At 55.1% G+C, this 22,161-nt stretch overlaps 1 protein-coding gene across 2 annotated transcripts in view; it reads right to left on the reverse strand.

Annotated features, from left to right (window-relative positions):
* The window catches only part of RAB11FIP4 (RAB11 family interacting protein 4), a 100,072-nt gene that overhangs the window by 75,743 nt on the left and 2,168 nt on the right, over nucleotides 1-22,161 (reverse strand). The window contains exons 1-2 of one of the 2 annotated variants that reach the window (XM_036340608.1): nucleotides 12,372-12,466; nucleotides 887-974 (exon numbers count right to left, since the gene is read on the reverse strand). In XM_036340608.1, coding sequence (XP_036196501.1) covers nucleotides 887-893 — 7 coding nt within the window. In that variant the 5' untranslated portion in view covers nucleotides 894-974; nucleotides 12,372-12,466. Of the gene's footprint in view, nucleotides 1-886; nucleotides 975-12,371; nucleotides 12,467-22,161 lie in introns of those variants that run through there. The other variant, XM_036340607.1, reaches the window with a different exon arrangement.

The following is a 22,161-nucleotide window of genomic DNA, read 5'->3' on the forward strand; positions in this document are numbered from 1 at the left end:
GCCTAGGGACTCCTGGAAGTCAACGGCTCTCTTCGCAGCCAGGGGGCGGCCTTAGCACGGCCACCCGCTGGAGGCTCAGGCCACTTTCTCCAGGCAGCAGGGAGGGCTGTCAGAGTTGCCGCATTCTGAGATCATATTTTGGGGTCTCTCACAACGGGCCTTGGCATTGGGGGAAAGAGGGATTTTATGTTGCGCCATTACAGGGGAGGGGCAGGGAGGAAAGGAAGAATTGGGGAGTTTAGAGAAAGAGAGGGGGTAGGAAACAAACCAAGGAAACTTAGGAAGGACGGGGGGAGCGGGGTGCCCAGCTCTGCCCAGAACTGCCGGCTTGAAAACGACCAGGCCATGTCCTGGGAACCCCTCAGGAGTCTGGTCATCTAGAAGGAGGTGACCCCCTTCAGGAGAAAGAAAAAAGGAAAAAGAGGGTGTCCTTCCCCAGAGGGGGGCAGACAGTGGGAAGGGCAGAAACGACTGCCCAGCCGGCCCAGCAGGCCAGCTCCGGGGCAGGACTCCGTGGGGCGCCAGGGGGAGAACCCACTTCTGGAACCACCCTGGGATCCCGGATCCCCACAGGGAGGGCTCTGAGCTGAAACCCAAATCATGCCAGCCTCCCCCACTGAACAGGATCCCGGGAGCCCCTAGACCAGCGGTTCTCAACCTGTGGGTCGCGACCCCTTTGGCGGTCGAACGACCCTTTCACGGGGGTCGCCTAAGACCATCCTGCCTATCAGGTATTTACATTACGATTCCTAACAGTAGCAACATGACAGTTATGAAGTAGCAATGAAAATAATTTTATGGTTGGGTCACAACATGAGGAACTGTATTTAAAGGGCCAGAAGGTTGAGAACCACTGGCCTAGACCCTCTTCCCCGGAAGACCTCACCTTTCATGGCGAACACTCCCCGGCAAAAGTCCTTGAAATTGATTCTCCCCAGGTCGTTGGGATCCAAATATTTCACAAGTTTTTCCACCTGCGGGAAGAAAGAAGCGGCAGGTGTGAGGCCCCCAGACACTCCCCAGAAGGCTCATGTTGCAGGGGTGAGGTGGCCAGGAGGCTTGGACGAAGGGAGGACTCGTCAACTGAGCCAACGCCTCCTGGCCCTCTCTCCCCCCTCAATCGGGGGTCAGCGCCCACCCCAGACAGCAGTGGGGCCACTTCAGCCTCTGAGGTTGACAGGCCGCAGAGCAACCCCAACGCCGCAGTGCTCAGAACCCGGTCTGTCCACCGAGCTCCGGTCTCCAAGCCCATGAAGGCGGGCACATGGAAAGCAAACACTCGGATTTTTTAACTTCATGGTTTCTTTCACACAAAAACAACTAAAACTCACTGCAGAAACTCTAGAAAAGAGAATAAATCAAAACCCTGCCATTTCCCACTTATCTTTTCAACCCATAGTTTTTTGTTCGTTTGTTTTTTAATATATTTTTATTGATTTCAGAGAGAGGAAGGGAGGGGGAGAGATAGAAACATCAATGATGAGAGAGAATCACTGATCAGCTGCCTCCTGCACACCCCCCACTGGGGATCGAGCCCACAACTTGGGCACGTGCCCTTGACCGGAATCGAACCTGGGACCCTTCGGTCCACAGGCCAACGCTCTATCCACTGAGCGAGCAAAACTGGCCAGGGCTCAACCCATAGTTTTAACAACTTTTTTAAAAAATTGTAATTCTGGGAAACGTTTGGTCAAATTCCCCTTTGTCTATACGAAGCAATCATTATGTCAGCATCATTGTCCCTCTCATCCACATCCAGTCCACACCCAAATACTGAATCCTAAAGCTACCTTTCCTTCCACCTCACTCTTGGGATCAGACTGGTCACAGCCATCATCATCGCCCTCCCCGACTGTGCAAATCTCCTCATTCCTCTACCCTCCTCCACTTTCAGCCCCTCCAACTCATTCTCCACCCCAACGGGATCATGCCATCTATTCCTCTGCTTAAAATCCAGTAACTGTCCACTGCACTTAGGGTAAAGTCCAACTCGGTTACATGGCCTGCAAGGTCCTATCTAATCTGGCCTCTCTGGCCTGTCTCCTCCCACTTTTTCTGTCACTCACGGAATTCCAGCCACACAGGCAACTCCACCAGCAAAACAAGCTCGGTTCTGCCTCAGGGCCTTTGCACATGCTCTTCTCTGTATTTCAACTGCTTATCCTCCCCATTCATCATCTGACAGCATCTAATCATCCTTCAGGTCTCCATTTGTACCTCTATTAAATGTTTCTCCCTCGGATAAGCCTGTCCTGACCACTTGCACCTAATTAAGCCCATTCTGCTATTACCCAATCATGCAGTACCCTGTACGTATCCTCCAAACCACTTGTTGCAATGTGTAACTATATGTTTATGATAATTTTATTAATTCCTATCTTCCCCTCTTGAAAATATGTTCCTTGAGGGCAAGGGCCATGTCTGTTTTCATCACCATTGTGTACCTAGTGGCTCACAGCATGGCTGGCGCATGGTAGAAGCTTCATAAATACTGGCCGAATAAATGACTAGAAATGATTCTCTAAAACATCTAAGTCTGTAAGGCTTTTGAGAATAGTTGCCAAATTGCTCTCTCTAAAAATGTCTCAAGTCTTCCACCAGAGCAACTTGCAAGCTTGGGTATTTTTCCCAGTTTTTGGCAATGGTCAATTTTGCCAGAACTATCTTTTCTAATTAATTGGAGCCATTTCTCCCCGCACCACCTCCCCCATGATTTCCAGCACCTGAAATCCAGCTCTGGTATTTCTTCTAGAAGCCCACTTCCAAATCAGCCTGCAAGTTAGTGGCAGCCCCTCCACAGCACACAAAGCATTCATTCCTGCGTTATTCACTCAGCCATTCATTCAGCAAGCAACAACGGGGCACCTCCTACCTGCCAGGCACTATGCTGGGGGCTGAGGGCTCATCACACACATGGTCACATGGACACACACACAGAGCCATGCACACACACACACACACACACACACAGAGCCATGCACACACACACACACACACACACACTTGCTGTCAGGCACACCACCCCCCAACCGCATCAGTAGCTAAGGCACAGCGGGCAGCTGGACGGCAGGCGATGGGGGCTGGAAAAGCACTTTGGAAACTGTGGTGCAGGAAAGGGATTCCTGTCGCTGCTGCTCTTGTTGAAACTGTCATGGCAGAATCCTCCGGCCACCCCCCACCGCCCCCACATGCTCTGAAGCCCATGGCACGTTCGCAAGGACCATGTTCCCTGCACGCCCACAGGAGACGTCCAGTGCAGCAGGGGTCTGAGCCCTGGCCACTCGGTGGCTGGCATCACGGCCATGTGCCCACTGGGCTTTAGAAGATGGCCAGTGAGCAAGGAGAGACCATACACGCACATCCCTCCTCCCCCTCCCCCCCCCCCGAGCTCAGGAGCTCAACGCTTGTGCCTCTGTTCCCACTGACCCTGTTTGTCCACGTGGGTGTGAGTCTGGGGGTGAGGCGTGACCCCCTGAACCTGCGACTTAGCAGGCTCTCAGGAAAGGCTAGAGGAACTCTAGTGAAGGGGGAAGGTGGCCTTCTACCAGCTCCTGGCCCATCCGATGGGAGCCTCCTTAGCATTGCAGCTGCACCCCACCCCCACCCTCACCCCCACCCCAGACAACACAGCCTCTGACACTGCCCGGCAATGACATGGCTTCTGAGAGTAGCAATGGCCAGGTGCCACCTGCAGGGCTGTGGAGAGCCACCACGACCCAGCTATGTCCTGCCTCCTCTCCGCCTGTCCTCGAGTCACCAGCACTGTAGGGAGTCTATGAGTGCAGGGATGAGCTGGTACCCGTACCCCCAGGCCACCTGGCGCTCATCCCTACAACCCTCTCCAAGGCCCATGGCTATGCATTAATGATCTGATGCAAGTCAATGCTGAATAGCTGATGCGGAGCCCTGACCTCATGCCCACCTCAGAGGCAGCAGGCTGTGGATGAGGGTCTGTAATCCACAGAGTCAGTTCCCTCTGGGGAAGGAGACACTGAGCCAGTCTGAGTGGGGTGGGGGAGGGGGTGGGGGATTGATGACAGGAGATAGAGGGGGTCCCAGGGCCACTGCAAGTCCCTGGAACACCCTGAGCTGTGGCTCTTCAAAGAGCCGTGGCTGTGCAAGTGCTGTGCCACCTGCTGTCCAGCGCTGTGAAGAGCAGGCAGGATCACTGTAAGTAACAATAAATGCCAGGGATGCCCATGAATGCCCTGACTGTGAGCTCGATGCCTTTCCAAATAAACAACAGCGTAGCGTATACAGGGAAGTACTGGTAATCCTTGCTGGGTTCGTGGAGGATTCCATAGGCTGCAGCGCGGTGCTGCACTCTGGCCGTAGTTAGTCTCATCGCATCCTCACAACGATCTTGACAGCAGCTACCACTGAAGTCCCCATTTTACAGTAGGGGAGACTGAGGCTCAGGGAAGGTAGACACCAGGGAGTCACATAGGGGTAACTCCTCCCTGACCCCTGCCCTCTCCTGCCCTCCTGCGGAGCTGGGTGGGCTCCTGCTGACAGGCTGCACTACAGTGCTGTTTCCTTTTTCTTTTTTTAATATATTTTTATTGATTTCAGAGAGGAAGGGAGAGGGAGGGAGAGAGAGAAACAGCAATGATGAGAGAGAATCAGTGACCAGCTGCCTTCTGCACGCCCCCTACTGGGGATCGAGCACGCAACCAGGGCATGTGCCCTTGATTGGAATCTAACCCTGGACCCTTCAGTCCGCTGGCTGACGCTCTATCCACTGAGCCAAACCGGCTAGGGCTGCAGTGTCGTTCCAATTCCCCGTCGCCTGTGTATGGAAGGAGCTTCACCCTGTGGCTGGAGCCCCGCACCCTGCTCACCAGGAGCCTCACCTTCCGGGACTAGATAACCTTTGGCTGGTGCACTGGAGGGGGGGGTGGGGGGGTGGGGGGGTGGGGGGGGTGCATTCAGCTGACCCAGCCATCATTTTGTACACAGGGAGGCCAAGTCCCAGGGAGCAGAGGGCTTGCTCAAGGTCATAGCAAGTTCAGCAAATAACCAGCAGCAAATCATCTTCTGGTGAGCCGGGGTCACCACGCTGGGGGCCTCCCTGGCAGCACACCCACCACACAGGCTGGGCCCCGGGGCTGCGCTCGCTCCCAGGCCAGGCGCGGGGTGCGCACGGGGCTGGGCAGGGACTGCCGAGCAGAGCAGCGGTTGTCACGGGCTCACACAGCTGGCCACGCGGCTGGCTGCCAGGGAAACGGGTTGTTTCCCTGCAGTAATAGCTTGTGCTTTCCTTTTTGGGCCACTCCACCACCAGGCTTCCCCTTCTATTTCTGCTGCCTGTCTCTTCGGGCTGATTCCTTCCCCACTCATTCCCCGGGGTCACAGCTCTCCTAGCTCAGGCCAGACGGTGCTCCTCGCGTTGCTGCCGCTGCCACACTCTCTCCTGATCGCCAGCCAGGTCCTCCCTGAGCCTGTGCCCGGCCGCCCACGCCTCCCTAATTTTGAGCTCTGCAAGCCAGATGGACTCAAGCAAGTCATTGCCTCTCTGAGGTCTCAGCCGCCTCGTCTGAACAAGGGAGATAAGCTGGCTCCGTCTGTAGGTGAAGTGCCTCATAAAATTAGCGGTTATATCATCAATCAGGCGAGGGCTCTGCACCTCTCCCTTTGTGCCGGGCCTGCTCCATGCCTCTGCGCTTATGGATTCATTGAATCCTCACAACCAAGGACTATTTTTATTCCCGTTGTACAGGTGAGGAAACCGAGGCTCAGAAAGGCTAAGTTATTCAGAGTTAATAAAGAAACACTACAAATGCCTTTGTGGACATAATCTCTACAACTTAGATGAAATGGACTAGTTCTTTGAAAAAACACAACCCATCCAATTTCAGATGCTCAACGTCACTAGTCATCAGAGAGATGCAAACTAAAACCCCAATGAGCCCCCACCTCACACCTGTCAGAATGGCTACCGTCAATACATCAACACACAGGTGTTTTCAAGGATGTGGAGAAAAGGGGACCCTGTTGGTGGAAATGCAGACTGGTGCAGCCACTGTGGAAAGCAGTGTGGAGTTACCTCAAAAAATAAAAAAATGGAACTGCCTTATGGCCCAGCGATTCCACTTCTGCGAATATATATGAAGAAACCTGAAAACCCGATTCGGAAGAATATATGCGCCCCTATGTTCATTGCAGCATTATTTACAATAGATTTGGAAGCAGCCCAAGTGCCTAGCAGTAGATGAGTGGATTAAAAGCTGTGGTACATTTACACAATGGAATACTACTTGGCCGTAAAAAAGAAGGAAACCTTACCTTTTTCAACAGCATGGATGGACCTGGAGAGCGTTATGCTAAGTGAAATAAGCCAGTCAGAGAAAGTCAAATACCATATGATCTCACTTCTAGGTGGAATCTAATGAACAAAATAAACTAGTGAACAAAATAGAAACAGACTCATAGATACAGAGAACAGACTGACAGCTGTAAAAGGGGAGAGGGTTTTGAGGCTGAGTGAAAAAGGTGAAAGGATTAAGAAGAAAAATAACACAAAAAAACAAACTCAGCCCTAGCTGGTTTGGCTCAGTGGATAGAGCGTCTGCCCACAGACTGAAGGGTTCCAAGTTCAATTCTGGTCAAGGGCACATGCCCAGTAGGGGGCATGCAGGAGGCAGCAAATCAGTGATTCTCTCCCATCACTGATGTTTCTATCTCTCCCTCTCCCTTCCTCTCTGAAATCAATAAAAATCCTATCTAATAAAAGAGAAACATGGTAAAAAGCGTACGACCACTACCCTTCCCATTGGCTAATCAGGGCGATATGCAAATTAACTGCCAGCCAAGATGGCGCCCGGCAGCCAGGCAGCTGGAAGCGAACATGAGTTACGCTTGCTTCAGTTACGGAGAACTCCAACGTTCCCCGCCTGCCTTGCCGGCCTCTGAGCTTGCAGTTTGAAACATTGTAACAAATACAGAAGCTAAACAAAACCCCAGAAACCTGCTTTCAGGCGGCCGGGATCTCAGAGCTGGAGTTATACATTGTTTCGATTATAGAACCCAAACAAACCAGATACCTGCTTTCAGCAGCAGAGGCCTCAGAGCTGGAGCCAGAGCTAAAGCTGGCCCAGAATAAGAAAAAAAAAAGAAAAAAAGGAGCAGTTGGGAGCTTCAGTCACCTGCCAGCCTGAAAACAGCCCTCAGCCCCTCACCCAGACTGGCCAGGCACCCCAGTGGGGACCCCCACCCTGAAGGGTGTGTGACCAGCTGCAAACAGCCATCATCCCCTCACCCAGGCTGGCCAGGCACCCCAGTGGGGACCCCCACCCTGATCCAGGACACCCTTCAGGGCAAATCAGCCAGCCCCACCCATGCACCAGGGCTCTATCCTATATAGTAAAAGGGTAATATGCCTCCCAGCACCAGGATCAGCAGAGCCGCGAGGCCTCCCGGCACCGGGATCAGGGTGACAGGGGGCAGCGCCCAAACCCCCTGATCGCCCTGCGGCTCTGTGTGTGACAGGGGGCGGGGCCACAACCTCCCTATCCACCCTGCTCTGTTCGTGACAGGGGAAGGCGCCCCAACTTCCTGATCAGCCCTGCTCTGTGCCTGATACGGGGGAGCTCCCCAACCCCCTGATCGCCCTGCGGCTCTGTGTGTGACAGGGTGCGGCGCCCCCACCCCCCCCCCCCCCACGGGCCCTGCTCTGTGTGTGACAGGGTAGAGCCATAACCTCCCCATCAGCCCTGCCCTGAGTGTGAGAGTGGCGGTGCCCCAACCCCCTGATTGGCCCTGCTCTGTGGGTGATAGAGGGCGGTGCCCCAACTCCCCTATCAGCCCTACTCTGTGCATGACGGGGGGGGGGGGGAGCTCCCCAACCCCCTGATCGACCCTGCTCTGTGCGTGACAGGGGGCAGCGCCCCAACCCCCTGATTGGCCCTGTTCTGTGCGTGACAGGGGGTGGTGCCGCAACCTCCCCATCAACCCTGACTTGAGTGTGACAGGGGGTGGTGCTCCAACCCCCCAATCGGCCCTACCCTGAGCATGACTGAGGGTGGCATCGCAACCTCCCGATCCGCCCTGCTCTGTGCATGACAGGGGCCGGCGCCCCAACTCCCCAATCGGCCCTGCTCTGAGCCCAACCAGGGGCTGCACCTAGGGATTGGGCCTGCCCTCTGCCACCCGGGAGCAGGCCTAAGCCAGCAGGTCGTTATCTCCCGAGGGGTCCCAGACTGCGAGAGGGCACAGGCCGGGCTGAGGGACTCCCCCGCTCCCCCTGAGCGCACAAAGTTTTGTGCACCGGGCCTCTAGTATATTAAAAAAACAAACAGGCTCGTACACACAAACAACAATATGATGATTACCAGAGGGAAAAGGGGGCTGGGGGGAGATAGGAGAGAGTAAAGGGGGGATAAATGGTGATGGAAGGAGACTTGACTTGGGGTGGTGAACACAATACAATATACTGATGATGTATTATAGAATTGTACTCCCGAAACCTATATAATTTTATTAACCAATGTAATGCCAATAAATTTAATTTAAAAAAATGTCACACAAGAAGAAAGAGGTAATATGACCATAACTATGAAAGAAATCAAGTTCGCAGTTTACATCTTTCCAAAACAGAAAACTTCAGGCCCAAATAATTTCACCAAACATTTAAGAAAGATCTACATAAATTCTATACAATATCTTCCAGAAAACAGGAGGGGGGAACACTTCTCAACTCATTTACTGTGGCATCACCCTGATACCAGAACCAGACACAGCCGTCAGTGTAAGAAAACCACAGACCAAAATCCCTCATACGCATAGACACAACGATCATCAAGAAAAAATGTATGAAATACCCCACGGCCAAGATCAAGTGGGATTTATCCACCAAGGCCGGTTCAACATTTGAAAATCAACTGATGTTACTGAAAAGATGACTAAGAAAGAAAAACCACACGATCCTCCCAACAGATGCAGACAAAGCAACTGACAAAATCCAACACCAATTCATGATCAAAACGCCAGCAACCTAAGAATAGAACTTCCTTACCCCGGAGAAACGAAAACTGACAGCCACACAGCAACACTGTCCACGAGTGTCAGTGACAGCATTCTACAAAACCGCGCAAACCTGGAGACAGCCCAGAGGTCCCCCGACAGGTGAATGGACAAGCAAGCTGTCCTGTCACGAAAAGGAACAAGCTATTGATACGCAACCGGATGAATGAATCGCAAAAGCACTGTGCCGAGTGAAAGCAGCCAGTCTCAGAGGCCACCAACGTGGAGAGGCAAACGGTGAGGACGGTGAGGACGGGGGACAGATCAGTGGCGGCCGAGGGAAGGAGTGGGGAGAGTCTGAACACAAAGGGGCAGCGTGAGGGAACCTGGGGGTGGATTGCTCTCTGCCCTGATGGCCGTGTGGTTACAGGAATCTAAGCAAATGTTAAAGCTCCTGGTGGGGAAGGGGGCGTGGGGAGGGTTGGGGGGTCCAGCTGGCTGGGCGTCGTCCGGCTCATGCAACCAGGAGGTTACAGGTTCGGTTCCGGGGCTCAGACTTGGTCCCTGGTAGGGGGGTGCAGGAGGTAGTCGATCAATGTTTCCTTCTCACATCGATGTTTCTCTCTCCCTCCCTCTCCCTTCCTCTCTCTCACTGAAAGTCAATTAAGAAAAGTCTTTAAAGAAAACCCTCATGAAATCATACGCCCCTCCCCCATATAAGTGACTTTTACTGTCTGTAAAGTTAAAATGTTTTTAAGTCAAGGAAACTGCACACACGAAAACATGAATAGTTGGCAACACTGGGCCCATATTTGCCCACGGCTCCGACGGGCCAAAGCTGAGTTGCAGCAGCCCCTTCAGATAAGCCAGTGATGGCGAACCTTTTGAGCTCGGCGTGTCAGCATTTTGAAAAACCCTAACTTAACTCTGGTGCCGTGTCACATATAGAAATTTTTTATATTTGCAACCATAGTAAAACAAAGACTTATATTTTTGATATTTATTTTATATATTTAAATGCCATTTAACAAAGAAAAATCAACCCAAAAAATGAGTTTGCGTGTCACCTCTGACACGCGTGTCATAGGTTCGCCATCACTGAAAAGGCGTGTGCTCTGCTCCCCAGATCACCACGTAACCCCCCCAATACCCTCCCACCCCTTCACTTGCTGGACCCCGTCGACATCTGAGTGGCAAGTCCTGCTACCCGGCAGTGACCAGGCTCCCCGGGTGCCTGAGGTTTTCTCCACCTGCACAGGGAGCGCCAGGGCCCGGCTTGGGGAGGGTGGAGTTGACACTCCCAGCTTAAAACGCAGCTGCAATGGAAGGCAGGCAGGCAGGCAAATGGGCCTGGATCGCTGAGGAAGGGGTGGGGGGGCGCTATGGAGTCAGGGTTTGTTAAGACTTCCTGAGGCAAGAAGTGCTGTCAGGACCCCTCAGTTCTGGGGGGAGCTGCTCAGCCCTGTGCCATCCCCTGCCCCAGACACCAGAGTCCTGAACCATAGGCAGCACCTAGAACAGCCGTGGGCAAACTACGGCCCGCGGGCCGGATCCGGCCCGTTTGAAATGAATAAAACTACTGAAAAAAAAGACCGTACCCTTTTATGTAATGATGTTTACTTTGAATTTATATTAGTTCACACAAATACTCCATCCATGCTCTTGTTCCGGCCCTCCGGTCCAGTTTAAGAACCCATTGTGGCCCTCGAGTCAAAAAGTTTGCCCACCCCTGGGCTAGAACAACCAGGAGGCACCCCCTGAAGGGATTGCGGCAGCTGCTGGAGCTGAGAGCCAGCACAGGGCAGCCAACCTCGAGGCCCTAAGCTCATGGGGCATCCCTGGAGACACTGGGGCACCATGAATCCGGGACTAGCTGGACAGTCTTCTCCTGGAAGCGGGGGTGGGGAAGGGCTCAGCAGGGAGAAGGAGGGAGCAGGGGAGGGAGGGAGAGGATCCTTGCTGAGCAAGTGGCCTGGGCGGCTGCAGGCAGGGCAGGAGGGTGAATAGAAGGGGAGTATAGTCAAGGTGTGAGGTCAGAGAGAGGGCAGGCCTGAGGGTCAAGGGCATGGGAGCCACGCTGCGATGGCTGCCCTCTCTCCTGAGGGCCTGGATGGCGAACTTGGTAACAACACTACAACCACACCCTGTGGCTCACAGGTGGGGCGCTCTCCCAGGAGTGGGATCACTGAGTACCTGCGAGGTGCTCCTTCAGGTCCGCCCACAGGCTGGAGAGAGCTGGGCACCCCATCTTACAGCCAGAGATCCAGAGGCCAGCGCCTGGCCTCATCCCACAGCAGGTGGGAGGGCATTCAAACCCCGCCCTGCTGTGGGCCCCTCCTCCTACCACCTGGGGGGCCTCAGAGCAGCCTCTTTATCCACTTTCCCTGGCAGCCCAGCGGCCTGACATCAGGACACACAATGGGGCCTGTATTCTGGAGCCCCACCCCCACCCCGGGACAAGGGCACAGAGGTGGAGGGGGCAGCACTGGCCTCCCCATGGTTGTGGGAGGGGAGAGGAGGAGGGTGGAGGGGAGTCAGGCAAGAGCTTCAGCAAAGCCAGCTGGAGACCCGGGTCCCTGCACCCTGGCCCTGCACCCTGGCCCATCCTCCAGAAGCCCGCTCCCCCCCCCCCCCCCCCGGGCATGGCTGTCCCAGCGAATCAGTCCCACGCACCCTGAGTGGACCCCGGGTGGGCGGGGAAGGGGGCGATGCTGTAGTCACAAGCCCGGGGCTCAGGGTCAGCTTCATAATCTGTGGGGCCCAGTGCAAAATGGAAATGCCAGGCCCCTGTTCAAAAACTGCTCAGAATCTCAGGATGGGGACCACAGAGCCTGGGGCCCCGCGTGTCTGCTCAGGGCTCCTGCCCCTAAGGCTGACTGCCTGGGCTTCCATGCCACTCACGGTGCGACCTCGGGCAAGTCACCCGCGCCCTGGGCCCCAGCGCCACGCCTTTAATGCATTCCCCACCCGCTCACAGGACAACGGTCAGGTCAAGGAGACTGGCCTCACAGAAGTGCCCTGTGCAAAGGCGCCTAAGAGGGACCCGAGGGTGAGCCTCCACCGAGCGGGAGCAGGCGGAGGGCCACCGGCCGGCAGGGAGGCTGCGGGGCTCTCGCCCGGGTTGAGGTGACCAAGCAGGGTGGGCGCCGAGCCCCTCTGCAGTCTCAGGGATGCCCCAGGCCTTCAGTGACCTCACTGAACGGTCTCAGGAGACGGGCCTCAGTTTCCCCATTTGGGAAATGAGGGTGCTGGGTGACACTCATATGGAAGGTGCTGCTTCCCCAGGGGTGTCTGGGCTGGGCACGGGGTGGGGAGGGAGAGAAGGAAACCGGAGCAGACGCAGATGGCGGTAAAGGCTTGGAGGCAACGTCGCCATCCCGCATGGCTTTCCCGGAGGCAGGTACACTTACCGCTCGGGGACTCTGGGGTGTGATCTGGGAGCCCCTCGATCTATAAAGTCAAGGCATAATGACAAGGACTGAAGCGCAGAGTGGCGTACACCCATCGGCGTGGCCACCTCTACACGGCCCCTCCCTCTCCTCCTGTTTGACCTGGTGCTTTGGGCAGCTCAGCCCTAGAGCATGAGTCCTGATTGGACCAAGCCAGTCCGGTGGACTCATCCCCCTTACCAGTGATTGGCTTAGGCAAAAGCATGTTATACATTTCTGACCAATGAGACGCGAGGAAACACCTGCAGGAGGCTTCCGGAGGAGGTGTCCTTTGATGATGGGGGTGGGGAGGCCATCCACAGGAATGCTCCCCGCGCTTCTTGAGGTGATGCTGTCTCCTGTGCACCCAGCGCAGCGGCTGTGAAGCTCTGCAGACGGCGGCAGCTGCTCTCCGCCCCGCCCCTTCTCTCCATCAGCTCTGTCACCCCTGGCCCCGGAACTGGGCAGTGGCCTCCCTCCTCAGTCTCCTTTCCCCAGCCCCAAAATACTCCCAGGTGCGTCTGTCTGGAATGCGATGGCGCTGTGTCACCCCTCTGCTTCTACCTTAGCATAGAACCCTCTAGCACCACGCGTGCCTAGATGCTCAGTAGGATCCATGAGACTAAAATCGGGCAGCGCCCCCAGAAAGCCTGGGGTGAGTGCTAGCAGTCACATAACCAGTATTTACAGCACTGACTGGGTCACCATGGTGCTACAGGCGTGACACATATGGCTCAGGTCACCCTCACCGTGCAGATGGGGAGACTGAGGCACAGAGAGATTAAGTAACCTCTCAGGGTCACACGGCTCGAAAGAGGCAGAGCCAGGTCTCAAACCAGGTGCGCCTGATGCCAGGACCCCGGCGCCCAACCGCTTCTCAATGGCACAGGGAGAACAGTGAAGCCGGCCTGGCCTGACCTGAGGCGCCGGGGGATCTGGAAGGGACTGGGTGCAAGAAGGGGCGGAGGACGGCTGGGCCCCATGGCTGGGAAGAGCCTGCATCTCGGGCCAAGAAAGCAGAGAAGCCCGGGGAACGTGGACAGGGTGCAGGCGGGGGTCCAGTGTGAGAGCCCAGCCCCTGCCTCCTCGCCTCCAGGACTGCAGACGCTCACGGAGGGAAGCCGGGAAGCCGGGAAGCCGGGAAGCCGGAGCATGCCTCCCGGGCCCTTTCATCGTCATCTGAACAGGAAGTGGTGCTGATGCATCATTCAGGGCGCAGGGGCAGGCGGCCCCGCAGCTCTAAAGCCTCAGCTCCTGATGACACCCGTCACCTCCCACAGCAGCCTCTTCAGTGGCCCAGCGCCTGGCAGCGCCCCCACCCGCCACCCTGCAGATGACAACCTACTTCTCATTAAGGTCCCTGCCAGGCGCTGCTCCCACCTTGAACCCAGACAACCCAGGTTCAGAGTCAGGAAGCCTCGGGTTTGAGCAGTGTCGGGTTTCTGAAGCTCAGATCTGATCCTCCTCCCTCTCCTGACCCCCCGGAGAACCTGGGACTCCCAACTGCGGGCAGCTACGGAACCCGACAGTCCTGGGTTTGTATCCCAGCTCCTCCACTGCTGTGGGCCCCTGGACCCCTCTCGGGTTCATGGGGTGGTTGTGAGGGTGAAGGGGAGTAAGAAATAGGAAGGCAGTGGGCACAACTCATCCCTCATCCCCTCTGCCCACAGAAGGTCATGAGTGGCTGCGGGGGAAACTGGCCATTGAGCAAGGAGGCCTGTGCCCGGGAAAGTACCAGTACCCCTTACCTGGTAAAGGGTCAGATGCACTCCGAGGGTTGACAACGGCAGGACGCCAACACGGTCATGGAGAGGTGGGCAGAACCGATGCCAACAGGCACCGTGCTAGGTCTTTATATTTCCTCTCCAATCCTCAAACAGTCCTACACGTAGGGGCTATGGTCCCCATTTTACAGATAAGGAAACTGAGGTCCATCCATCATAATAAGCACCTTTTAAAGCACCTGGGCTCTCAATTCTTCCAATAAGGTCCGGAAGACCCAATGGCCTTTGCGGGAAGTGAGCTAACTCCAATGAGGGTAGGTATGTGCTGGTGTCTGGCTGCCCGTCCAAAAGTCATCTGAGCCAGTCACACAATCCCAGCTGCTGAGCCCTCCATAAGGCTACCATGTGACCCCGGCCCCAGCCTGAGCCCTCACCTTCCTGCCCTTCCTACACCTGCACCATATAGAGCCACCTGCCACTCCCTGAAAATGCCAGTCCCCATCCCTGGATCTGTGCTTAGGCCTGTGCATGGTAGATAGTCAGTAAATGTTGGGTGGTGGATGGATAGATGGGGAGGCTGGGGAGACTGGTGAAAAGATGGGTGAGCAGATGGATGAAGAAATGGGTGGATGGGTAATGAATGGATAAGTGAATGGGTCAATGAATGGGTTGATTGGTGAGTGAACAGGCAGGTAGACAGATGGCTGAGTGGATGGATGGATGAGCAGGTAGATGTCTGAATGGAGAAGATGATGAGTGGATAGCTAGATGGATAAGTGGATGTATGAATGGATGCATTGTTGAATGGGCAGGTAAGTGGTTGGATGGATGGGGAGAGGGAAGAATGAGCAGCAGATGGGTGTGCTAGGAGACAGACCTTAGCTCACTGTGCGAGAGAATTCAGCCCGAGCCTGTCCAGACGGAGTGGCCTTGCCTTGGGTGGCACTGAGTCGCCATCTCTTGGCAGGGCTGTTCTAGAGCAACATAAGCCCTGCATGGACCCCTGTTCCCCTCTTAGCTTTGTTTTGGTGTGAATCATCCTTCTGTCTACCCTGTCCAGGTACTGACCTTGGACTGGGATCTCCCTGGGGACAGTGTCCCCGCTAAGCCCATGTGCAATCAACAAAGACTTCCGGAGGAAGCTGGCAATCCTCTCTGAGTTTTGTGCCACAGCACGTGAGACGTGGGTTAGACTCAAGGTCTTAGGTCTGAAGGGAACTTAGACATCCTCAGAGCTACAGTTTGGACTATAGCACCAGGAGGCCACTCTCTTCTTGGGTCACTGGCATACAAGCTTCTGGATCCAGAGCTCTTTGCCCCTCCTGTCCCCAAGAGCATGCAGCTATGGACAACAGACCCCTAAGCAGTGACCCCAGAGGGGGAGCAGTTTGCAAGGAATTGGTGCTGTTGACTCCCGGGGGAGCCTCCAAGGATCAGAAGATGCTGGGAGAGGGGGAGGCAGTGAGGGACAGAAGGGTGCAAAGAGCCCAACTCCAGCTGGGGGTGGCTCCAGTCAGGATTCCCTAGAGAGGGCTGGCAGTCATGCCAACAGCATGTTCGAGCAATTAGCTATGGCTCTAGTCCAGGGGTGGGCAAACTTTTTGACTCGAGGGCCACAATGGGTTCTTAAACTGGACCGGAGGGCCGGAACAAAAGCATGGATGGAGTGTTTGTGTGAACTAATATAAATTCAAAGTAAACATCATTACATAAAAGGGTACGATCTTTTTTTTTTTTTTAGTTTTATTCATTTCAAACGGGCCGGATCAGGCCCGCGGGCCGTAGTTTGCCCACGGCTGCTCTAGCCAGTTCTTACTCTGTGCAGGAAGGGTGCGAGGGGCAGTTCTCTGACTGAAAGGCTGGGCAGATGGGCAGTCAGCATCCCAGACAGAAGACGGGTAGGCAGGCGTCTTGAGACACCTTCCTCCCTGGTAGACGAGATGTCCCAAGCCAGCCCAGCTGAGTCCATGGACCCCCAAACCCAAGCCTGGCTGAGTCACAGGTTGATCAGGGTCTGTGTTTTCCCTCATGTAAACTTCTCTGTTGTGGGCAGTGAGCCCTAAGGTCGGGGGTAGAAGAAAGGGGACAGAGGACCAGGGGTCGGCCAGGAGGAGCAGGCTGAGGTGCATTCTTTGGACTCATCTATCCACTGTCGGTGCACATCTCTGCTTGGATGCCAGGTGCATCTCAGGCTTCACAGGCCAACGTGGAGCTCCTGACTCCTCGCCCAACCCTCCTCCACTTCAAATTCTCGCCTTCTCTCACACCCCAGGTCCAGCAGGCTCATTATCTAAATCCGGCCACTTCTCCACCTGCTGCTCCCCTGCTCCTACCCAAAGCATCTGTCACCTGGATGAAGTGACACCTCCCCACTGCTCTCCCTGCCTTCCCCCCCTCCCCCCATCTCCCTGCCCACTCCCTTCACTCAAGGTTTGCTGTGCCTCTAACCCCCAGGCCCCTCCTGCCTCTGCCTAAATGACCCAGAGGTCTGCAAGGTAGAGCCCCCACTTCATTCCAGGCCCCACCTACATGCCCACCTACGGCAGAAGAGGCCTCCCAAGGTCATGCTAAGGTCAAAAGTCTTCCATCGGTTTTTGTACTTTATGCTTCTTCCTAGTACCTAACACCACCTGGTATCATCCTGATTCCCTGCCTGTCTCTCACCGGAACCCAAGCTCCAGGCCACTCCTGCCTCCCAGAGCCGGGAGAGTTTTGGCATAGAGTAGGTATGCAAGATGTTAAGGGGAAAGTTTTCTTAAATCCTGGAAATATGTATTAAGACAACCACCAAACGCAAAAGGTATTTCCATGAAGACAACTCTATAAAACCTTCAGAGCATTCACCCAATCCTGTGGGGGCAGGGAAAGGACAGCAGTTAACCCTGGTGTGACACTCACCCTGTTCCAGGCCAGCGGGCATTTCCCCTCCATCCTGCCCGGGTCCGGTTCACCCAGCTCTAACCGTCAAACCCAGCTAGCTGTCAGCCTCCCCTTCTGATCAGGCTCAACCTGGTGGGACTGCTCAGGGCCTGGGGCGGGGATGCCCACTGGGCGGGCCAAAGGGGCCCTGTAGCAGGAGGCTGAGGAGCCCCCATACACACCCTCTCCAGGGCTGGGGTAGAACCCCTCTCCCAACCCCATACAAATGGACCCAGGAACATGGTGCTCCTGTCTGCACCAAGTCCCCTGGGATAGGGCGCTTGGGTGGGACCCACCAGGCACTGGGTGGCTGCACAGCCCCCAATCTGCACTGCCCTCTAAGCAGGGTGACCAGGCAGAAGGTGGTGGAGCCCTGGTCCACTTCCTAGCCATCCACCCTCACCCACCAGGTTCCCGGGTTCCTGGCTCCTGCCCGTGGGCCCTGGGATGTCTGCAGGAATCCTCCACCCAGCCTCTCTCCCGGCTCTGCCCCCTCTGCCATCGGCCACCAGCTAAGCGCTCCTCCCTCTGCCCTGCTTCCTCCCCCACCCCCACCCCTAATCCCCCCCCCCCCCTCCCTGCCTAGATCCTCTCTCCTTCTTTGCTTCCTTGGTTCTCTTTCTGGAGCTGGGGAAGGTTCCTGGGCCCAGGTCAGGAAGCCACTCTGCCCTCCCCGGTTACCCTGACCCTTAGGCATCCACCAGTAAAAGGGTGAATGCCCAGCACCCCAGGGAGCTCAGCTGATGCTTTGAGATTCTCCACCTGCTCTTTGGAAGGCCCGATGCAGAACCACCCAGGGAGGCACAGACCACACCTACCCCACCCCCCACCCCCACCGCCACACCCCGCCATGCCCTCCCCAACTCAGAGCTTCCCACTTCTCTAGAACCCAGTGTCCTGGGAACGAAGCTATAACCCCCAGAGTTTGTCACATGGGTCCCAGCTGGGTCAGGAATGTCCAACAGGATGGGCCCGACTCTGGGCTTTCTTCACCCGCCCCTCCTCCCAGCACAGCCAAACTGTGGTGCAGGCGGCGCCAGAGGCCCCAGGGTGCTGGCCTCCCATTTGGGGCTCGCCCCTCCCTGCCCGAGCCCAGAGCTCGGTGCCTTGTGCTCACTCCTACGCCCCTCGGGCCGCAGCCTCAGTCCCCGCTTTCACAATGACCTCCAAGCTCAGGGGCACAGGGTGGCGCCAGGTGGGCAAACACAGGAAGCAGGTGCCCCGGGGCCCCCTCCTGTCCTGCTCTCCACAGATGGGCCACAGGCACCCCCACCCTTCCTGCCAGGCGGACAGCACCTGGGCCTTCCCTGTTTTGCCAGTTCTGCCATCTGTCCCAGGCCCCCATTCGGGTGGGACACACAGGGGCGGCCTGTTCTCCGAAAGATCCTTACATGTTACCGTTCTGGAGTGACCACTGGGCTTTGCAGGCCTTCGGGCCCAACAATCCTGCCCTCCTGCCCCTGCCCGAGGGCTTTCTTCCTCTGACCACGTGTCACAGCCCCTCCGGGTCCAGCACACACATCTGACCTTGCGGCCTGGCTCTCCCCGCTGTCCACAGAGGATGGCCGAGCCTGTCCTGACCGGGCCCTGCCTTCCCCTTGAGCCTCTCCTCCTGCCCCTTCCCCACCCCCCAAGCTCCAGCCACAGACGTAGGGGCATGGCTACTTCCTCCTCAGCACCCAATCTCCCCTCCTTGTGGGCAGAGCCCAGCTTTAGTTCAGGGTGATCCTGCCCCTGGGAGCCCAGGAATCTCAAAGGTGGACCCCAGCCCTGGCTTCTGATCAGTCTCAGCCCATCCTAGCACCCCAACGCTTTGCCAGTGCAGACCCCAGGCTGCAGCCAGGCGGCGCCAGCATCTCTCTGTGGCAGCCATTGGTCCAGAGGAGGGACTAAGGGGGCCCAGAGGGCCTTTGTTTCATCTCCTGCTTAACAGGAACAAGGAGGCACCCTGTTCCAGTGCCTCTGGCCACACCCGGGGGTGGGAGTGGGGGTGGGGGGGAGGGGTGGCAAAGAAGAGGGAAGTTACAGACCTGTCCCAGGTTGGCCAAAGCTGAGTTACCACCCCCACATAACTCACAGCCTCCTTTGGGGTGCTGGAGGGGACGCCACTCCCAGCAGGAGGGACAAGCCCTCTGTGCAGGGGGAGAGGCTGCCGTGTTAAAGGGAGACAGAGACGCCACTCAGCTCCTCCTGTTCCCACTTCCCAAGCAAGAAGGACGGTCTTCAGACTGGAAAAGGGAGAATATGTAAGAGGGAATGCGGCCCAAGGTGTATGTGGCTGCTTCCCATGGCTCCCATCAGCCCGGACGGCTGGAAGGATGTAAGAGGGGCTGGCAGACCAGGCGGACAAGGAGGGTGGGCTCAGAGCACCAGAGACGGGGCCCACAGCTTGACCTCAAGAAACTCCCAGCCCAGACCGGCCTCTCAAAGACGCTGCAGGCATCCAGGAAACAACAGTAACTGCAGCCGCAATTCCGACCGCATGCCTGCGCTGTGTGGGCACCCGACTGGGCCCCTTCCACGTCTTCACGTGTTCAAGCCTCGGTAGAACCCTACAGAATGGGAACTGTTATCACCCCAGTTTGTGGATGAGCAGAGAGGTTAGGAAAAAAAACAAGACGTCAGGGGTGAGCCTGGGTTCAGGGCCCTGGGCCACCATGTTATGCCCGTGGTGTAGTGGTGCTGCTCTCACTGTATCAGAGGTTTCCAGGGTTGGGACAATGGTGTCCCCATCATTTTTACATTCCTCTTCTCTTTTTTATTGGAGGGTGAGGATATTTTTCCTTTGAGTTTTAGAGAGAGTAAGGGGCGGGGGGGGGGGGGGGGGAGACAGACAGACATTGATTGGTTGCCTCCTGCACACCCCGGTTAGGGATCGAACCTGCAGCCGAGGTATATGCCCTTGACTGGAAATCGAACCCGTGACCTTCTGGTGCACAGGCTGACGCTCTAACCATTGAGCCACGCCGGCCAGGGCTCTTTACATTCTTCAAAAGGCCAAGCATTGTGTCTCACACATAGGTCATGTTTCCATTAAATTTCCTTGGCTCCTCTTTTCTGTTAGGATTCCTAAGTCAATAAAGTAGGGGATCTCCGAGTTGAGCCTGATAGCATTTATCATTAATTAAAGTCCGTACTCGATTCAGAGTTCCTTAGTTTTCACCCAGTGTCCTCTCCCTGTTCCAGGGTTCCCTGCAGGATGCCACCGTGCAGTCAGCTGCCATGCCTCCCAGGACACCGCGCGGCTTTGGGAGTTTCTCCGACTTTCCCTAGCTTTGATGACCTTGACATGCCTGAGGAGTACTAATCAGGCATTCTGTAGAATTTTGTCTGATGTTTTTCTCATGACCAGACTGGGGCGATGGTTTTGGGAGGAAGGTCATAGAGGTAAAGTGCCATTCTCATCACCTCATATCTACCCGACCAATTACTGTTGTCGACCTTGACCCCCTGGCAAGGGAGTGCTTCTCAGCGTCTCCCCTGTAAAGCTCCTCTCCCCCTCCTTCCACACTGTGCCCAGTGGAAGGCAGTCACCTTCACAGCTCCGCCTCCTCGATGAGGAATTATCTACAGAAATTATTTGAATCCGTACAGGAGAGTCTCCTAGTATTTATTTATTCACTCATTGAATAATTTATATCAGCATGGCCTCATGAATATTTATTGTGTACTTTGAAACCTAGTATATTTTGATTTTTGCAAAGCATTTGACTTTGCTATCCCTTCTTTTCCGGGGGTTGTTGGTGAAAAGTGGATAATTGGTGTTCACTAAACCCTACATCTAACGAATGGTAGCTGTCCACCCTGGAACACTAGTGGGTTGGGAAATCAAGGTCTCTACTTGTTTTTATTTTTTTTTAATAAATTTTGATTTTTAGAGAGAGTAAGCGAGAGAGAGACAGAGACAGAAAGAGAAAGAGAGCGTGCCAGAAAAAGAAACACCAGTGGGCTGCCTTCTGCACGCTCCCTGGTTATGTGTTCTAACCAGGAACAAACCCACCACCTTTTGGTGTAGAAGACAACACTCCAACCAACTAAGCCACACCAGCCAGGGCTCTACCTCGTTTGTAAACAAATGAAATAGAAAGGATGGGATACAGAGCATTTTGGAAGGATCCCTACCAGCCGGGAAATGACAATCCTATTTTGTAATGCATGCGTGAAATAAAGTCGGTGTGTAGTGAGTAGGGATGCAAAATGCATTTCTATGGGTCTCAGTCAACCCTACAGCGAGAGCACAACCGCCCCTGCGAGGCCCTGTCCGTGGTCCTGCCCTGCGTTTACAACCAGCCTTGTGAACACCCAGCTTCTCCAACCTGCAGGCAGCGCAGCCTCTGAGAGAGACAGAGCCAGGATTTGGTATTCTCTCTTGTGCCTGTTACAATGGAATGAAATGGACAGGATGGAATCTGGTAGGAACAGGGCCACGTAACAGGTTTAGATTCAAGAGATCACTGACACAGACAACAGGTCTGATCTCTTCAACAGTGAGGGCTGCAAAACAAAAGGAATTGCGTTCGAGTAAGAGAGACCTAAGGGTCACAACAACTGGCTACACTACACAGTTTCAAGAATCCGAAGAGAAAATTAATTTAAACATAACAGGAAAAAAAATGGACATTTTGGGGCCAACTAGGAAATCTGAATAAGGTCTGCCAATTAAATGAGCTGAGAATTTATTTAAGCAGAAAAATGTGAGTCATTTAACTGGGGAAAAAACAGGCTATGAAACAGCTGCATAGCATGATCTCATTGTATAGAGAAAATCCACATATACGCATAGAAACCGCTCTGGAAGCACGTGACCAAGGTGCCACAGTGGGGCTCCCTGGGAAGTGGGACCATGATACCTTTATTTTTGCTTGTCCGTGTTTCTTTTCTTTATATATATAATTAACTTCAGAAAGGAAGGGAGAGGGAGAGAGAGATAGAAACATCAATGATGACAAAGAATCATGGATCGGCTGCCTCCTGCAACCCCCACACAGGGGATCGAGCCCACAACCCGGGCATGTGCCCTGACTGGGAATCGAACCATGACCTCCTGGTTCCTTGGTCGACGCTCAACCACTGAGCCACCCTGGCCGGGCTCCATATTTCTAATTTTCTACAGTGGTTATAAACTTCTG

The sequence above is a fragment of the Myotis myotis genome, unplaced genomic scaffold (assembly GCF_014108235.1).
Source record: "Myotis myotis isolate mMyoMyo1 unplaced genomic scaffold, mMyoMyo1.p scaffold_m19_p_17, whole genome shotgun sequence".
NCBI classification, from domain to species: Eukaryota; Metazoa; Chordata; class Mammalia; order Chiroptera; family Vespertilionidae; genus Myotis; species Myotis myotis.